General features: G+C 36.2%; 1 protein-coding gene across 1 annotated transcript in view; it reads left to right on the forward strand.

Moving 5' to 3' along the window:
* The window catches only part of LOC150077510 (myosin light chain kinase, smooth muscle-like), a 70,749-nt gene that overhangs the window by 47,373 nt on the left and 3,211 nt on the right, over nt 1-20,165 (forward strand). Inside the window, exons 4-9 of the mRNA XM_090386412.1 lie at nt 2,254-2,460; nt 5,368-5,509; nt 8,659-8,858; nt 14,491-14,643; nt 17,026-17,071; nt 19,377-19,448. Of these exons, the coding sequence (XP_090242538.1) occupies nt 2,254-2,460; nt 5,368-5,509; nt 8,659-8,858; nt 14,491-14,643; nt 17,026-17,071; nt 19,377-19,448 (820 nt within the window). The remainder of the gene's footprint in view (nt 1-2,253; nt 2,461-5,367; nt 5,510-8,658; nt 8,859-14,490; nt 14,644-17,025; nt 17,072-19,376; nt 19,449-20,165) is intronic.

Here is a 20,165-nt window from a genome sequence, read left to right on the forward strand (position 1 = left end):
AACGACACCAAGATACACTTTTAAAGAAAGTTTGGGGGTTCTTATTTAACTAACCACGCAAATAAGAATCCTCAGTAACTAACTGCAATCAGTTAGTCTTTTGATAATTAGAAACAAACGGCTCAATTCCAATATTCATCTTTGCCCAGATCTATAAAGGAAGGAATGGCCATTTGCCTTAGGTGACATTATCCCTGCCCCTTGAATTGTGAGAGGATCATGGAGTGACACGCGCCTTCCACTGAAGTACAACTTGAACAATATAACAGCTTGAAGTCTTGCAAATAATTGGTTTTATCTGCTCATTGACTGACTATACTGGCGTGTATAAAATTATCACTAAATTAAGACATAACTTCGCCAAATAATATGATCCAAGTAATCTTACCAAGTTTGGTACTAATCGAACAAGAGTAACCATTAATCATAACTTCCTGCCTTATAGAAATCACGCGATGCATCTTAGAGCCTAATCCGTGATCCCACCGTGTTGCAGCTTATACAGTAACCTTTAATGAGTCAAACACTTTGTTAAGATCTAAATAATGTGAAAAATATTTCCTACATATTACTCATGAGTAGCTGTGTAAAAACAGCTAACCAGGATTAGTTAAACACGATTATCCCTTAACAAAACTGTTGTGCATTCTTCAGAATTCAATTTCTATCTAAATATCCCTATATTACAATCTTTACCATTGCATGGATGGTTTTCCCTACCATTGAAGTTAGCCTTAACCCTATATAGTTACCCATTTCACTCTTAGAACCGCCTTTATTTACTGTCGATATGTCTTCCCTTCTGAGAAATCTCTTCCGAGGCCAGTTTCAATGCACTACTAACAGCCTCCCTCAAAATTACTAATATATAGCATCAACTCTAGGAGCCTTACTTGCCCTAGATTCGAATAAACAGTCATTTGTAATCAAGTATTGTTAACTTCATACAGTGCAACCTCACTTGCACAGCCACTCCTCACTGTGAAACATCTTTCGTCTGTAAACATCGATACGAAGTACCTGTACAATTCATCAGCAGGGTTTTTCTCACATCCATTACGCAAGGGTCGGATCTGATTCGTTTTTATACTGCTTGGTATTCACATGTAGAGTCCTTGCCACCGTTCTTTGCTCCCTTAGCAGGCGATTTCTCATACTCAGCTTTTGCCAAATTCACCTTTTCTGTGGTACTACTTTAGATCAATGTCTAACTGTCATTCAGTACTTGCCCTTGCTCTAACTGTTCGGCGCTGCCTTTTTCTGTTCTGTTAGACTGGCGAGCTCTGTACTCATCCATCTTGCCGCCCCCTCGTACTATATTTTCTTAATCATATTAATAGAATCACTGATTTTGTGACTATTGCCTTAAAGATGAATTTTGCTTCGATGCTTATAAACTTCCTGCTTATAAAGTCAGACCCAGTTTAATTTATATCACATTATCGCATATCAACAGTAAAATTATATTTTTCTTCGTTGTCTAAACGCTTTTAATATTATGTCGGTTTTATTCAGCCAGCAGAACTAATGATAGTCACATGATATTTTGAAATTCATCCAACACGAATAAATAAACCATAACGCGTGGTTTCGTGTTATTTAACCTTCAGTGTCGCTCGAATACTTCTTTTAAAAGGCTTCCGATTATACTTTACATTCCAAAATAAACAGGTACTGGAGGGCAACCTTGGCCGTATATAAAATAGCAAAGCGTGTGCGCTCTCCTGAAAAAGTCTGCACGATATTCTTTCCCGAGAATGTTGCACTTCAACTCTCATCGTAACTAGCGAAGTGCTCGTACAAAGTACAACGCACCACTTTAGCATAATGATTTCAGAAAACCAGCGAATCCTATTATGCAAATTAAGCTTTTCAGAGACAATTAAAATTGGATTTTGAGCTGCTGGTCGATATCAAATCTTATTTTAATTAATCTAATTAAAAGAATTGCTGTACTAGAGTAAAAATGAAAGAAATCATCTGTACAATGCAATCTTATTACAGAGGTTAGTTGCCAGGGCCCAAACAGTGAGAAACATCCTGAGAAAATCGAAAGACATTGAATCAATGACTAAATATCAGTATAATAATGTGAAAAAGAATTGTGAATATGCTTCAGGGGATGAATAATGGGAGAAAAAATTGTGGAAGGCGGAATAAAGCGCCATTTATGTTTCGTTTTTAAAACCTTTTGAGAATTTAGTGCAATTAATTACCAATTGAGTTCTTTTAAGAGATTTATATTTTTTTCAGGGGGAAATTTGGCACGGTGTATCGTTGTACAGAGAAAAACTCAGGAACAACATTTGCCGCCAAATTCATCAATACACCACGTGTTGATGATCGACTGGATGTGGAGCGAGAAGTGGAAATCATGAGGTGCTTACAACATCCTCGCTTGTTACAACTTTATGACGCTTTTGATGATGGAAAAAGAGAAATGTGTCTCGTCTTGGAGCTGTAAGTTAATAAAAAGTTCTTTTCATTATATTTTAAATCATAAAATGTTACTTAAATTCTGCCTCTGATTCTGGGATATAAGAAGCCATTAAGAACTATAATTGCTTTGAGACTAATTAACGATTAAAATCAAGGAATTCATTATGGTGGTTGAATCTCATCTTGCTAAAAAGGACACCTAACCTATGATAGATGATATTTAATATAGATATTCCATCAGTTTGTGGTGGTATCTCTGTTGGATTGGGGTTTTGATGAAAATAATGCGAAGGCGTTAGGATTCAATTCGATTGAACGGGGATGATTGCACACGGATCTAGTTCGCTGTTAATGGTTGAGGTGATAGTAAATGGGCAAGCTATTCGAGGGACAGTTGTACCTTGATGTCAGCTGTGTAGATTATTACGTCTTCTCTGGAGCACATAAATGAAAAAAAGTATGGTTGAGTATAACAGGCCGGAAAGGACTCTTCCTTCTTACAGCACATCTGCTGAAATCTGTTGACTGTAGTACTTGTTATCATACTTAAGAGGAAAGTCCTGTTCTGTAGGTGTGATTGATCTTAGAAAATCAAATAAATCAATTTCAATTTCAAACAAAAATATAATTAATCCAGAAGGGATGCAGAATAATCAAGATTGTCAAAGACTAGATGTCTTGGTAGATGACTGTAAGCTCCTTTTCTTTTTCCAAATGTCTCTAGAATCGTCGAATATATTGCTAAACAGTTAGTGATCATTGAGCTATTTCGGAGCTCATATTGGTACTAATTTTGGACCTTGCGAAAGAAGTGCTCAGTGATTTTTGATAGAAATATTTTACGAAGGTATTCGGAAGGGTAGGAGCAGTCAAAATTAGTCGGATTAGAATATTGACCTTTGGCAGAGGAATAAGTGTATCGATTCCATTGGTCAGAGAAGATTCGCTCAAACAGAATGGAATAAAATATTTATATGAAACAGGAGATCTATAAGAAATATGTTAAAGCATTTTATTATGAAATGTAGTACATCAACCGAACTTTGGTCTTCTCATAGTCCAATATAGCTGATAACTGTTACGAGTTGCTCTTTGGTAATAGCAATGGACGAGAGTCCATTGTCAGGGTCCAACCTCAGGTCAAGGTGTAAATGGGTCGAATAGGCTTCATACGAGTACTTGAGAAGCTCAGCTATGTTTTGTATTTATTTTTGGGGGGGTATCCGGAAAATTCGCCAAATATTATTTCACCAATGAATAACACAGTAAAAATGTAAGAGTAATAATGTTTATTTTTTATTTCTTTCACTACCACCGACTTCACTAGTATTTTAATTAAAATTTAATGTTTGATTATTAATAATTTAATTATGAGCGATTCCACTGAGGTAGGTTATCATGAAAGGTATTAACCGCTGTCTTTAATCTTTGAGCACAGTCTTTACATTTTCTTTTTTGACGGGAGGATCTCATCCATGTATGTATTGTCAAATACTCAAATTGCTCGAAAACTATTCTCTTTTAAGAGCTATGAATTTCCATATAGTTGGATGAATAGCCGATATTTGTTGCTCGAAACCACGATGGCTCCATTCTAATGAGTTAATGGTTTACAGTAAATTTTCTTGTGCTTTTTTGTAACGATTCCACATTTCTTGACGGAAACGTGGTGTCCATCGACGATTCCTACGATCTCTATCAACGTTGAAAATCATTTAACCCTTCTACTGAAGGGTTAAAATTTTATTACTTTTGCAGAAATAGATGTAGATTTGTGTTTTACAATTTTCCGCGGTTCTTAGCAATAAAAATTCCATAAAACTGCCGACCTTATTGAAAAACTTGTATTTTAAAATACTGCTTGGTATTTTCACTGTAAAAAATATTTGCATAATTATTATATATTTCAATAGAATTTATTTTTTGTTTCCTCAGTGAATTGTACATAACAGGCTCTAAAATAAAAATAAACATTATTACTTATTCTAATTTATTTAATTTTTCTCTTAACTCCAGTTCCACCGTGCCCTTGTCCTTTCAAATACTGCGTCACAGTTGTAACTTCCATATCAGGTCACAGATTTCAACATATAGTATGACAACAGCTAGGTCTGGATGATAGGTTTGCAGAATACTCAAGAGAATGTACTTTGCTGCTTCAAGGCATTTTTCTGGATCAAAGAACTTGGAAAAAAAGAGCTTTTTTTCCTGCTTGATGCGATGTACTGAAATGACATGTCGGAAACCGAAATAAAGTGGCAGGACTGTGATCTGAGATAAAGGATGTTTTAAGGAGGATGGTCTGTATGACATGATGCTAATATCAAATCGGTTTGCATCTCTTCTTGAGTCTTTGAATGATTGTATAATGTTTGCAGAAGGCAAGGCTAATAAAAAGCAGTTACGCTAGATTTGCAGATGTAGGTAGTAGTAGACTAAAATCTCCGCAATTCAAGTGGATAACTAGTGTTTGTAAATTGTGTTAGCCAACTTGAGGCATCATATATAATATCAGCATCATGGAAGGCAGTATCTCTGCAAAATCAATCAAATGGGTTCACATGAACGGGAAGGACTGGCTCAATGCGGCATGAATAAATTCCAATGTATACTTTTTATGAATAAAACAATTCCAGCACACCTGATGGAATATGTTGATGCAAAACGAACTCTTTGTAAGCAGAAGAGCTCGTTTTGCAACCAAATCTTCTTCGATCAGGGATTGTGTCGCACTGCTAACGGATATAGATTGTTAACTCCATATTGAAATCATTGAGAGTTTCTATGTTTTATATTTAGAAAATGCGGGAAATGTTCAATTTCTCTTTAAAAATTTTGGCTACTACACTGTTACTAAAACTAACTGTTAACTTTATAACTTTGAAGTGTTTGTTATAAGTGTTAAAATATCTTTTTATAATTTTTCAGCATACAAGGAGGTGAGCTCTTTGAACGAATTATAGACGATGACTTCATTCTGACTGAAAAGGTGTGCACCATTTTCGTCAGACAGATCTGTGAAGGGGTCCTGTATATGCACGATCAAAACATTTTGCATTTAGACATGAAGGTAAGTTAAGGAAAATTTGTTAACGTTCTCTTTCACAAGCTCACCGAATTCGTAGGAAAGCAAAATAGGATGCATGAATCAGATTAACTTCTGTCATCTGCAGAAATACTGACTCCGGAAGGATCTGCACCCTTAGCGGAAAGTTTCAGCAGGCTTCGGCCCCAATCCTATCGTGGAATGGAATAGACATTTTTTTTTCTCCTATTGACATTGCAGGAGCACTAGCTGAAACATTCACTGCCATCTCATCTTCGGCATCTTACATATCACGCCACCAATTTGGATTACGTTATAACGGATCTGCAACTGATATTCACACACTGGAAATGCATTTATTAAACAACACATGGGGATGGTAACTTTTTGTATTAATAAAGCATTCAACACAACCCCGAGATATGGAATCATCAAAGGCTTATACAGACTGAGAGGTAACCTGCCTCGATTCTTCAGAATTTTCTCCATGTGAGGACCTTTAAAGTACGATTCAGAATACTTTGTCCGTGATTCGGACACAAGGAGAACCTCAAGAATCGATCTGAATTGTATTACTTACTAGTAATATAACTCCAGACATCCCGGCTACGGTGTAAATTTGCATGTATGCAGACGATCTTGCTATTTCCTGTCAATCATCTAGCATGGCTGCCGTTGAAAGACAGCTATAACTGGCAATAACTAAAATTTAAAATTGAACAAAGTGCTTCGGTTTTATTAATTTAGGGGGAAAACTACACCAATATACTTCTGTAAATTGCAGTCTCTTCATTCAGAATATGCATTAAAGCAAAAAGGCATAAAAATACCCATTACAAATTCTATAAGACTAAGTTCAGTTTCAGACAGCAAACTAAATTTTCATACACATTACCAACCTGGGAACTACGTGCCTCAAGGAACTAAACAACCTTCTTGCAATATCCTCAACGTCTTGGGGTGCTGACAGACAGTGATTGCTGAATTTATACCGTACTTTAACCCGGCCACGATTAGACTAAGAAACTATAATATATGCTTCAGCTAAAAACAAAATCTTATGATCTATTAACACCCTCCAACACAGTGCCCTTCGATCGACACTAGGCATCTACAGAACCTCACCAATTCAGAGCTTGTATACAGAAACGCACGGGCCCCTGATTTATCTTAAAGACAAAGCCTACTCTGCCAACGCGCTATCAAAATAAGAAACTTTCCATCGCACCTGAAAAGAGAATGATCGAGATTGGGTGTATCTCAGCTAACCTCTTTGGCCAACATGAACCTAATGAACAAAATTGAGGAAAATACAAATATGCCTTTACCACCATAGAATAGACACGACCTATTCAGTGATCAATATTTCGTCCAGTGGTCACACAATACCATTCCATCAATTAACATCCAAATAGCTATATGTCAGCCATATTTAAGAATACATTGGTCATCTATACGGATGGTTCTAAGTCCCACTCGCATGTAGGTGCAGGTGCAGCAGCTGTATTCCCATCACATGTAGGCTCAAAGTCCATTCCAGTTGAGTGCAATTATTACCATATAATACATTACCATAAGAGCCATACAGGGTAAACATCATTCCCTCCTACAAGAAATTGGCATTTTAATCAATCTCTGTCAAAAAATCACTCTGAAATAGCTCTTTGTTGGATTCCAGGACAGTCTGGCATAACAGCCAATAACAAAGTAGATAATGCAGCCAAGTTAGTATCACACAAAATGATGGTCCTTTGCACTGATCATAGACCGATTATTTTGGTTTCTCCAGGTATGGAGAAACTAAACCTAAACAACAATAAATCATATGAAATTAAACCCAATGCACAACTATGGGACTCCAGTTATCATAAGTCGGCAGGGAAGAAGTAATGCTTGGTGTATTGCGAATTGGCCGCACACATCTTGGGCATTATCATCTATTAGCTAATGAAAATCCCACTATGCTCAATGCGTAGTTTAACTTTCAGTAAAACACATTCTTTAGGCATGCCCTCGTTTCAGAAATTCCTGGTTTCTTTGCTTCCAGAGTTTATGCAACAATCAGAATGAACTTGTCCTTCAACAGATTAGGTAGCGCTGCAAATCAGGAAGAGCTATTTAATTTCATTCAGCAAATCCGTTTTGATAAAACACATTTAACAATACATGGTTTTCATCAAGAAACCTAGGAAGACACATTTTGGCCTTTGATGCTCGCGTGTCGTAAACCATTAAACAACAACAACAACGTTCTATTTCACAAAATCCTTAAAATAGTTTAGTTTATATGATAAAATATTTCAAAAAAATCAATGAAGTCCATCATATTTATTCAGTGGAGAAAAGTATCGAGTTTAGCATCATTGCAGTATAACAAAAATATGTTCAGTGGAGATATATCAGAAAAGAATAAACATTCAGTATACTTTATAATTTGCAAGTGTGACCAGGTGTGATTTCGATACATCTAGGTCTGTTTCTTAAATTATTTGAGTGCAGGTTTCTCTGTATTCAGTAAGAATCCATTTTAAAGACATCAGGTTGCTTCTTATATACTTTCTTCTAAACCTCTTAATAACATCAACGATTATGGATACGTACAGCAGTGTCGTTTATAAAGAGAAGTTTCTTTTCTCTTTACTCCATATATACATGGGGATGTCTGAAAATTATATGAAATATTTTCTTTAGAATATGAAGAAAGTGTGAAGATGCTATAGTTTGTCTTTTAAAATGAACTGCAGCATGCGTATATCGTTTTTGTTCAGTAACACTGAATAGGAATGCCATAATGTTATTGTAGGCTACGTCTCTGGATCAACTTCTGATCCCGTCTTCAAGCAGCAAAGTAAAGGTCTTCACATCCTGTTGATAGACCATGCATTTGACACAGACGCGCAGCCTATAACTATCAGCTTAGGAAGTCGTACAAGATGTGTGATATTTATGCATATTAGACATAAAATGGATATAAAACTGTACATTTTCAAGTTGAAATAGTGCCTCCAATTATTTTATATTAAACTTCCACCGTCCACAATGTCCGTTACTCAATATATTAAAGGAACGTTTCTATTAAACTATTACTTTAACGGTTAATTTACAACTGAACTGTATTATTGTTTTCAGAGACATTCCCTTTTTGTTTGTAATTAAGTTATTTACTGTTACAGCCTGAAAATGTGCTCTGTATTAGTAAAACAGGGAACAGAATCAAGTTAATCGACTTTGGCCTAGCCAGGAAGTATGATCCAAAGAAGAAACTCAAAGTTCTTTTCGGGACGCCGGAGTTTGTGGCCCCAGAGGTTGTCAGCTTTGACACTATCAGTTACACGACGGATATGTGGAGTGTAGGGGTTATATGTTATGTTTTGTAAGTATGTTTTAAAATATTCTTATATATAACTTCTGAAGTAATATTATTTCTTTATAATGCCAGGTTTATTTTATTACCACACCGAGATAACTTTGCATTAGGACCTCTAAGCGTGACTTCCTGTGCGGCTTCTTATGTTACTGCAGACAGAGATATAGTTCAGAAACTGCTCAATTCATATAAAGAAATGGGATGTGGCTGAAACTTCATTTTTTTTCATTCGCATGAGCACGGAAGCGATTGCATTAAGACAATTCTATGGAAGATCTCTACCAAGTGTTCCGGAACCAAAGTATGTTGGAAGACTGTTGCTGAATATTGTACCTAGATGTTCAGGACAAAGTTACCAAAGGAAATCATCCGAACAGCATTTTTAAATTCAACATAACTTTTTTTATAATAGTGCTTTATTACTTAACTGTGTGTGGAAAGTTAAACGTTTAAATTTAAGCTGTAAAAGTGATAAAATTAATTGTAACCAGTCTCGAGTGCTTTCTAATGAAACCTTAATCAACTTCTATTGATGTCAGCAATCATATTACTAAAACCGCACGTGCTAGAAAAGACCAAGAACGATTGAAATTCGAAATCAGAAGAGGGGAAAACTGGTTTAGAAAAGTTTTATTTTAATATTTGATAGTTGACAGTGTTATGACTGTTTCAGAAAAATATTTTGCTCTTGCACGGCCACTTTTTCAATAAAGTTAACTAAAAGGAATCCGGTTCGTTATTCTTAACGCCTCTGCAAACAGTAGAATGAACTGTCTTGCAAGAAGCTTGGCAATTACTCGGCTCATATCGATCGTGGACGAATTCTCCCGGAGAATGTCATGAACGATGGCAGAGTGATTTAGAACGCCAAGGAATCGTGATAACAGCTTTCTCTTCTGCTCCTTAATGCACTCATCGTCAATATTCTCTGGCTACTTTTCCTCTTAAATGATAAACGAGACAAAAAATGAAGCTTAGCGTCATCTCCATCAAGTTCACTAGAGAGAAAATATGTTGCATAAGAGATGTTATCACCAGTGCGAAGAAAATTCATTTCAGAACATGCCAATATCTAACAATACATAGCAACGTTGATTGGTATGCGTCAGATAAGACCCTGATGTTTATACACATGCAAGTTTCACCTGACTTACAATAGATTCTTATAACACGGGTATATATCTACATTTATTCTCAAGTGTCACTGATATCAAAGCGAACTAGATCCTGAAAATGAAAACATTTGAACAGGCGAAAATTCAAAGTACATTCGTCGATGGATTTCGATATTTTGGCGGAATATTGACTCTGTAATGAGATATTTCACCTGAAAGAGTTATTCTGGTTTGTGATTTAGCAGAAATATATTCTTTGCTACCTTGTTCTATAACGATACTGTGTTTTTCTCCCAGTATACAAGTGAAGTTGCTAGCACGAATATATCAGTGGACTTAATTAAACTTTTTATTTTATTGTTTAAACTAAACACTATGAAAACAGAATTATGGATACAGTACCATATTGCCCAGTACCAGCAATAACAGTTGGTCACCAATTATCAATTAGACTTTCTTGTATGTCAGCAGGTTGGAAAATGTTAACTGCTTTGAATATTCATACGAGCATATCGACTACGTGGTAAGATTAAAGTGTGATGGAAACAGCAAGAGCTGTCTGCTTATTTTATGAGTTGGATTGTTTTAGAATAGGTGTTGAGTTATAATCCGTGAGGAGTCTGTATAATGTCTACAAATTGCGTGTTTTCTGTGGTCATTTTGCCGTTTTTCGGGATGAAAAACCCCAATTACTTGGATGTAAAAAATCCATCACGTTCGGAACCGACTGACTCGTGCAAGGTGTTAAACACAAAACGTAAATAGTGCCTCTTGTCCAGGAAAAGATTCGAATCTGGACCTGTTCCGCACTGGTATAAGAACAGGAATTATAACCACTGTCTTTTCATTGCTATTTTTATGATTTATATTCTTGAAGTTATCATTCTGCACTATGAGAGTGCTAAATCAAAACGGTTTTAATTCTGCACTCTTTCATCTCTGCTGCATTGAGTTCCTACAGGCTAGAAGAGTAAGTGGGTTAATTTCAATTGAACCAATTTAATGTAAGAGAATTTATTGAAATTTAGCTTGACAGTTGCTTATAGTTGGAAATGCTACTATGGGAATTTGCTAATTTTTGATTAATTAGCAACCGAGTATTAGGGACTGCCTAAAAACAACCTTTCCTGGTCCAGACCATGCACTGAATGCGACAAAAAGGCGAAACTGTTATCTTTCTATCTGTCATTGTATCTTGCTGAAAATGAAAATATAGATTCCACTTTAAACCAGTATTTTAAATTTCAAGTTAAAATTCATCAATGATCATTGCTTGTGTGATGTGTATTTCAGAATTTTGACATCTAATCAACCAAGTGTAATTTTAGTTGTATTTGTCCAAAACCTATAATACTTAGAAAGACCATTTGTTCTAAGACAGACAAGACTGTGATATTTGCTGTTTTCTAGCCATATCCAGATATAAGTTAATATGCAGAAACAATTCTTGCATTCAAAAACACCTAGCACAAATAGGACAAGTAGTAATCGCGTGAAATGTTGGATGTGTGGTAAGTTCAGAAATATCCCCACTCATCTCTAAACGGTGTATTGTTATTGGAGAACACTGCCAACACTCTCGCACAAAGGAATAAGAATGCTGTAGTACGGTATCCACATTCTCATTCCTTTGTGTAACAATAAATAATACTACAGTTTTATATTAACATTTCAATTTCTTAAGTTTTTTTTTTTTTGTTTTTTTTTTACAATTATATCTCAAATACGGTGCCAGTGAAAACCTAATTTTGTGTTGTTTTTTGCAGGAACTGAGAAGAATTGTTCTGTACTTTGCCCGAGACCGACTAACTCAGCAACTTTGTGAAAGGCTATAAAATTCCTTGAGCCATCAATAGAATTTGGACCCCGGGTATTTTTCAGAGCAGTAGCACTTTGAAAATAAGTCAGAATTTCAAGGGATTGCCATTCTTCGCATTTGCGCTAGACTTTTTACAAGAAAGTATTTTTTCTGGATTTTAAAAATCAATTTATACTTGTACCTGGCTAGGATTAAATATGGAAAATGTTGTATACTAGTCTTATGTATTTTAGAATTAGCCATGATGATGTTCCCTTGGAACACGAGTCTAATTTAGGAAATATATACACAGAGTGTTCACTGAATTATGACCACCTCTATGAAAAATTGAATGCCACACGTTCACCACGTGAGGTACGAGAGTTAGTCGACCTACGTATAATTGATAAGGTGTCAGTGGTTCAGTAGGTAGTAAAATTCCGAGCGTGATGGGGAAGAGGAAGGATTTATCGGACTTTGATAAAGGACAGATTGTGGGTGCTCGACGAGCTGGTGCCTCGATTTCTCAAACGGCTAAACTGGTGGGGTGTTGGAGAGCCGCCGTTGTCAAAGTGTACCAGGATTGGCGTCAAAATGGTCAAACAACGACCCAACAGCAAAACTGCAAAGGTCAGCGAAAGGTTGATGTTAGAGGTGAGCGCCACGTACAACGACGGCAATAGGCGCAGCACTATTGAAGAGTTGACTACCCAATACAACATGGGCCAACCCGGAACAATATCTGGCATGACCATGCGTCGCACGCTCACGCGTATGGGCTAGACCAGAAGACGACCCCCTATGGCCTCCTCTCCTAACTAAGGTTCATCGACGTAAAAGAGTCGCCTGGTGCAAAGAGCATGGAAGTTAGAAGACTGGAAGGTGTGCTGGTCGTATTAGTCACGTTATTTACTCCACACCGTGGATGGTCGTGTACGGATTTAGCGTCAACAACATGAGGCTTTTGATCCATCATGCATGGTATCAAAGGTACAGGCTGGCGGAGGGGTTGTATGGTGTGGTGCATGTTTCACTGGCAGGAACGTGGACCCCTGGTGCATTTGGAACAACGTATCAGTGGTCCCCGGTATCGTCAACTGCTTGCTGACTGTGTAAACCCGCTACGTTACACTTTTGACGTGAATACGCCTTTAAATTCGGTGCGGTATAGGGGGGTCTCTACGAAAAGTCTAGCGACCAAAAAAATCACAGGATTGTCGCGCTTATATCTCGTAAACTGTAAAAGATAATCTAATGATTTAATTTTGATAGATAGAGGGTTTATGTTCGTATGGAAAATGGTTGGTAGTGGAGGTTGCAGTGGTGAGGGGTAGCGCTTGCGCCTGAACACTGAAAATGGCGACGCCTCGCGGCGTTTGGGCAGTGTAACTTTGGATTGCGAAGATATAGGACGTTGAAATTGGTGTCGATTTGTAGAGAATAACAGGATCTGCAATACTATTTGAGCAATAATAACTGATAAAATAAAATTTGTAAAGTTATAAGTCGATAAGTGTGCTCAGTTGAAGAAAATTTTCATAATGTTGAAAAAATTGCAAAGGAAATATGAAAAGAAATGTAAGAAACATATATCATTGGAAAGAAAAGTTTAACTTGAAGTACATTTCTACATCGCCCACTACTCTGGGCAAGACGTGTATAGCTTTAACCTTTGTAAGAAACATGGATGCTAAAAAATTTCTATGTCATATGTATCTTACCTCTCCTATCATCGGCCATTGATAAATAAAATTATACTTCCCTTATAACCACTATGAATTTATTCATTTACATCTTACTCTTCTTCTAATAACACAAAGACGAATTCACGCCTTAAACGATTGCGGTTGTGTCCCCGTGCACAACCCACCCCATTTTTTTTTTTTTTTTCCTGAATGGCGATGGTGTCTTCCAAGATGACAATGAATGCGCCGAGCCATCGGGCACTTGTTGTAGGAATGATTTGAGGAACATAGTTCGACTTCCACCATATCGATTGCCCTCCGAATTCACCGATATCAATCCCATAGAGCACTTGTGGGACACTATGGAAAGGCATATCAGGCGTCTGCATGCACCAATCACCTCCATACCTGCACTGCTGGCCGCATTACACACAGCTTGGTTGGACATACCTCCCGAACTCTTCCGACATCTTGTTGAATCAATGCCACGTCGGATAGCTGCTGTACTGAATATACTGTGATGAGACGTTATCACATCCTCTAATATACTTGAAATACCATTGATAATAACTATTCATGTAAAAACCACTGTAAAATAATTCTGAAAAACTTTGTTTCGTTCCGCGTTATTGCTTGTTCCAATTCGTGCTGAATTTTCTGTTTGTGAGACATTCAATGCTGAAGTCCCAATACTATATATACCTAATATTCGCATATGTCCTCATATATAGTATGAGGACATATACGGATATTATATGTCCTCAGACAAAATATGACTCTCGTATACTTCAATTACTTTGGCCAAAACAATGAAATCCAACCAAACAGCTTTGTTCATAAAATAGTGTTTCTAATTGCATAATAACTTCAGCAGCCGTTTCACTTTGGACAAACTTTTAAAAATTAATATCAATACTGTGAACGTCTTGCTGATAGTTTGCCGTGAGAAATCCTTGTAACCACAGAATTTTTTTCCTGATCAGGTTTATTTACTGTTCATATTTCTCTGAACTACATATCACGTAACATTTATATTGCAGATTATCAGGACTGTCTCCGTTTATGGGTAACAGCGATCTGGAAACAATGGCTAATGTGACAAAAGCCGAATATGACTTCGATGATGACTGCTTTGACAACATATCAGACGAGGCAAAGGACTTCATCGAAAAACTTCTCCTCAAGGACCGGAGGTAAGTAAAACGAAGAGCTTATGAGTATCACTTAAGATGAAGAGTTTTTGTTTGGACCCCGTCAAAGACGAGATTTCAATCCAAACGCATAACATTACAGTCAATATTGCCTAAAATTTTGTTATGTGAATACCTAGTTTAAGTGGGAAAAATCTATCAACTTAACCCTCAGATCAGGGGTATTCTTGAGGGAACTTGGGGGTTAGTTCTTGCGAGTGCCCATTGTTAAATATTTGGGGATTATTCGAGCTTCTTGTTAAAATTTAACAAATAACTGGAATGATCCCAAAAATATTATGCTGTTTTGACTATTAACTAACTTTTGGATCTTTATCCGTAATTTTACTTTAAGTAATCTTATATTGAACATTTATATTTGCAGATCCAGTCCAAATTTTGAGCTATTTAATATTAATAGATTGTTTTATAAGAAATACAGTACAAATATAGCTTCACAGATGTCAGAAAATTCAGAGCAAATGTAAGAGTTCTACAAAACCCAAAGATGTGTAGGTGGGAGATAAAATGGATGTATCGGCACAGATTCAGAAACGTTTCATTAACAGTTTTGTTAATTACCCACCTGTCGCTATTAGCTTATCTAAACGAATATCAAAATATCGCAGGTCGAGGATATCAATTTCTTTGATGGATATTCTTTAAAGATTCTGTTAAAGAATATGGAAAATAAGTCACGCATTTGCTGCCTTTTCTACTCTCCAATAAGACTGAATGATTAGATAATGCTAAATTTCTATAACAGTATTTTCTTAATTCAAATTGTTATTCATCATCGTAGCTACAATCACGTTGTATTTGGGAAGCTGGGGTTTGATTAATTACTGAATTCTGTGAGATCTGTGATAGCATAATGGCTTCCCCATTTCTTACTCATTTAGAAAAATCTAGGTTCGAATTTTCGGAGATTGGTTGCAGTTTGCTGATCTTGGCTGGAAGAAATAGTTTACCTAATGAGTAATTCCGTATTTTTCCTGCACAGCATGCGAATCGGTCCAGACATTTTTACAGAAACGATATACAGCAAATCGTAAGAATTGAGTTACGTGGAAATAGCGTACTTTGACCTGAGTAGGTGATGCACCAAAACTTGGTATGAAGAACATGTAGACTGCGATCCTTTTACAGAGGAAGAAACGCTTCGCATGTTCCAAAGTTTAAATCAGTCTCACTTTACAAGACTTAAATTCTTTCGGTCTCTGACGTAATAGAACCCAGAATTTTCGAACTGGCTAGTAAAGGAAATGGGTAATTTGTAAATATTTAAATAACGAGAAATATCTTCTAATTATTTAAGGGTTTCCAAATGTTTTTGGCGCATTTTCTTTGGTCATAGTGCGCCAGTTCGTGTTCTTTTTTTCGAGTATTAAGTATGCAAGTGTGTGTTCACTTGTATACATATTATACGATAAATTTTCGATGTTGTGGGGATTTTCGAAAAATGCAGAATAACTCCCAGATTAAAATAGCAGCTCCCAATTGAAGAAACCTTAAAGAAATCCAATCTTGGACGAATGCGAACCCAGACCTCTCCAGGCGACTAAGAAGTGGCGAACCACTGTACTTTGACGTAAACTGTTAGCTAAAAGAAAGCACCATTATATAATTCTTCGAGTTGTAATCTTTGTAAAGATAACTTCTATAAAGGTAGTAATTAATATTTGGAACTTTTAAAATTTAGAATAACATAAGGCAACTTTGAAATCGTATAAAGATTATATAAAGACACAGGTTATATTTATATTAAACTAGGCGAGCAGAGACCAAACCTGGAAGTGAAAGTTTTCTATGATTACTTATATATTAATGTTTTCTGGAGGAAGAATGCAATTTTATTTTATACTATAACCATTTCCTATCTGTGGCGTATTCTTGTATTAGTGGTAACTACATAATACTTAAAAATATTGGCATATAGTATTAAGGTTTATTACACGAAACTAAAGCTTTTCCAGTGAATCATAATTTCATTTATGGAAATCTAGTGCAGTATTATAATAATTACAGTGAGTCGAGGTAAGGAAAAATGTCTGTCTAGTGTTGTTCAAATCACTCCTAGACATTACTTCTATTACGATTTCGGTTGGTTGCATAACGAAGTTTGTCTGCATCTCTTGATTATTGGTTTTGCTTTGGACAGCCACCACCATTCCTTTCTGATAGATTTTCCAGTAATTGAAAAACAAATAGCATTGATTGAGTACTTGCAGCAAAAAGGAGACGGTATAATCTTGAAAGTGGACATGGTGTAATTTCGAAATTTTGTGATATCTATATAAAACGTTTTCGAAAAGCAAATGAAAATTGAATAGATTTATGAGTATACCGAATATCTCTTTTATCACAATGTCTTTTCATTTACAGTGAACGGATGACTGCAGCAGAAAGCTTAAAACATCCATGGTTGGCGGTAAGTATTATCAAAAAAAGGTGTATTTGTTTAATTCTAAGAAACAATCATTTGGAAATGTGCTATATGGTAAAAGACGACCGACTTTATGTTTCTTATAATATGCATGGTTTTATTTTAATCTTTGTCATATTACTCTACTATATACAGTATTATTCATAACCATTACAATTTTTCAGTTGGGCTGAACACCATGACAGAACATCCGAAATACTTAGAACTATATACTGTATGTTTGCCGATGATCTTACTATATGTTGCTGTTCACAAAATCTTCATACAAATTTTTTGTATTATTGAAAAGCAGCTACAACTTTCTGTGCATAAGTTAGAGATATGGACATAACAGAATGTTTATCAGAGCAAAACGCAGTTTCAGTTCACTTCTGCAAAAAACGCAAGCTACGTTCCGAACCGGAACTCGGGTTAAAGAACCGTGTACTCCCTCTCGAAAGTAAACGTCTTTTCTTAGTTTTAATGTTTGACACCAAACTCTACTTCGTTTCACATATAACATATTTCCGGACTATCTGTCTGAAGAAAATTAGCATACTCGGTCCATTTTCGACAAGATATACATGGGATTCTGATAGATACCCCTTCTATATCTGTATCGTGACTTTTCAGGTCTCGTCTAGATTATGGTACTGTTGTCTTAATACCATTGAACACAGTGCCCTTCGCAATTAACTAGGTCTATTTAGAAAATCCCCCATGACCAGAATTTCTGTGTAGAGGTAGAAAATCTCCATTTCACCTTGGAAGAAAAATGCTGCTCCTCAATTATGCAGCCAACATTCAAAGCCTTCCAACCAATCCCACTCGACCATTATTTTTAAACCTGATTGGACAGTTCTATAGCAGAAAACTGACTGAAAATAAACCCGCTGGTATTAGATTAAAGATTTGCTTCACACCTATCACTTTCATTTTGGAAATTTACTTAAAGAGACCAATATACTGTCCGACCACCATGAGAAGACCCCGGTCAATCTTTCTGTACCCGTGGAAACAGGATAGTTCATTTTAGTTTGGCTGAAGTGTACATTTACAAGCAGCTAGATCTACTACGAAGTTTTGTTTCCACCACCAATGCCTTCACAGAAACTCTGCATTGCGAACGCTAACAACACTCAAACAAAAATGAACTCTCGTTTCCATAGAAGCAGAACGATTGACAGGGTTCTTCTCATGGTGGTCGGACAACACATCAATCATCGTAGTCCATAAATCCTTCAAGTGATAGCTATGTTCAGCAATGGGGAAAGAAAACCCTGGAAGATGAAAGTACTAAGCAAGTGCATAAAGGCCATGTTCTCAGCAGTGCTCGAAGCTATTCAATACATACAGACGGTTAGAAATTTGCCTCTGCCGTTGGTGCCGCGGTTGCCTTTTCTGCTTCTGCAGTCTCCATAACACTAGTGGTTCAATGTATCAGTTATACACAATTAAATTAAACTAAATCAGAATTATACGGAATTAAATTAGCATTTGAGAATACTAACAGTTTCCACAACGCTAGCAGACCAATATACACAGATTGTATGAATGCCGGGTCTGCACTGGACAATAAAATTTCAGTCTCGCATATCAACGTAAAACAGATCTTCTCCTTTTTAAATTTGAAATCGTCTAAGGAATAATAATCATTCAGCGAGGTTTTGCTGGATCCCAGAGCATGCTGTTTATCACAAGTAATGAGACAGCCAAACACTACGGTACCAGCAAATATCAGATATCATACATAGATTTTTGAGTCATATAAAAATGACTGTACATTTCGGTGGTCAGAAATCTGAAAGTAACAAATGAGCAATAAATTGTTCACAAATCAAATAGGAACCAGCATTATGGAATTCTGGCTTCAGCCAAAACAGACAGGATATATCGCCTACATACACACACACACAACCCTCCTCTATTCATGTATCGTTCATCACAGCTCACTGTCCAATATGTACTCTTTGATTGCACTTACTATTTCCATACCAGAAAACGTACTTTCTACTCTTTCGCAAGAACCTTTATCGCTTACTTATATTATGGGAAACAGTGCAAATCTAGATGGACCCTTTATCTTCTTTAAATATTCGTAATTTCATTTTTGATTGTTACTCTTATTAATACTACTTTAATAGCATTGCTAATACCATTGTCCTTCATCTTACAATATTCTCTCATAATTTTATACCTGGTTATAAACTGGCCATGTGCTATTTTATAGCGATTATTGGTAGTATAAAACTATTTGTGAATATATCAGATACCACAAAAACACGAATTTATTTATAAAATTATCTTGCAGAAAGGCAAGAAAGAAGAAACGACCCTGGACAAGAAGAATCTGAAAAAGTTCGTGATAAGGAGACGTTGGCAAGTAAGTAAATTATATATACACTTCTACTTAAAAGTGGTGCATTGAGGCTGCGCTCTCCATGCACCACTGTTACCAGTGAAGTATCTGAGTCCTATGATATGGTCATTGTTCTAATTTTCTTTAATAATATCACAAGTTTTAAAGTCTAATTTTTTGAAGATATTAAGTCTGGCTTGATTTTTAAAACCAACAACTGAAATTGCTATGCAACCTGACAGGCACATTATACAACCGGTCTAAAATGACAGAGAGGAAATCCCATCCCTGGCATATGTGAATTATGGGACGAACCATTCTTTGGAATGAAGAAAAGCAGATATCCAATTGCATTAATTTCACCATCACTAGATCTCACAATCAAAAAACTCTGTGCTGGAGATTCTGATGCAGCAATATGTGTGTTACCAAATAAAATACACAGTGGCTGAAAAAGGAGAACAGCAGTAGTGCGGAAACAATTTCCTTTATTTCTCTGTTTCTAAATTCCATCCCGTCGCATGCGGCGTCTATCCTATAGAACTGTTTGCAATTGAAATATCCCTAGATCATGTGAATAATATGTCCAACAGTCAAACCATTATCTCTTGATTCCATGAGTACAAAGTACAAAGCCATTGCTCAATTTTGAAACAGATTAGACCCCAGCCAATTACAGTACTGATTTTAAGCTTTTTTATGGATACCAAGATATGCAACCACCCATGAAAATATATATAC

The sequence above is a fragment of the Mastigoproctus giganteus genome, chromosome 12 (genome assembly GCF_048544385.1).
Source record: "Mastigoproctus giganteus isolate SK-2022 chromosome 12, ASM4854438v1, whole genome shotgun sequence".
In the NCBI taxonomy this organism is placed as follows: domain Eukaryota; kingdom Metazoa; phylum Arthropoda; class Arachnida; order Uropygi; family Thelyphonidae; genus Mastigoproctus; species Mastigoproctus giganteus.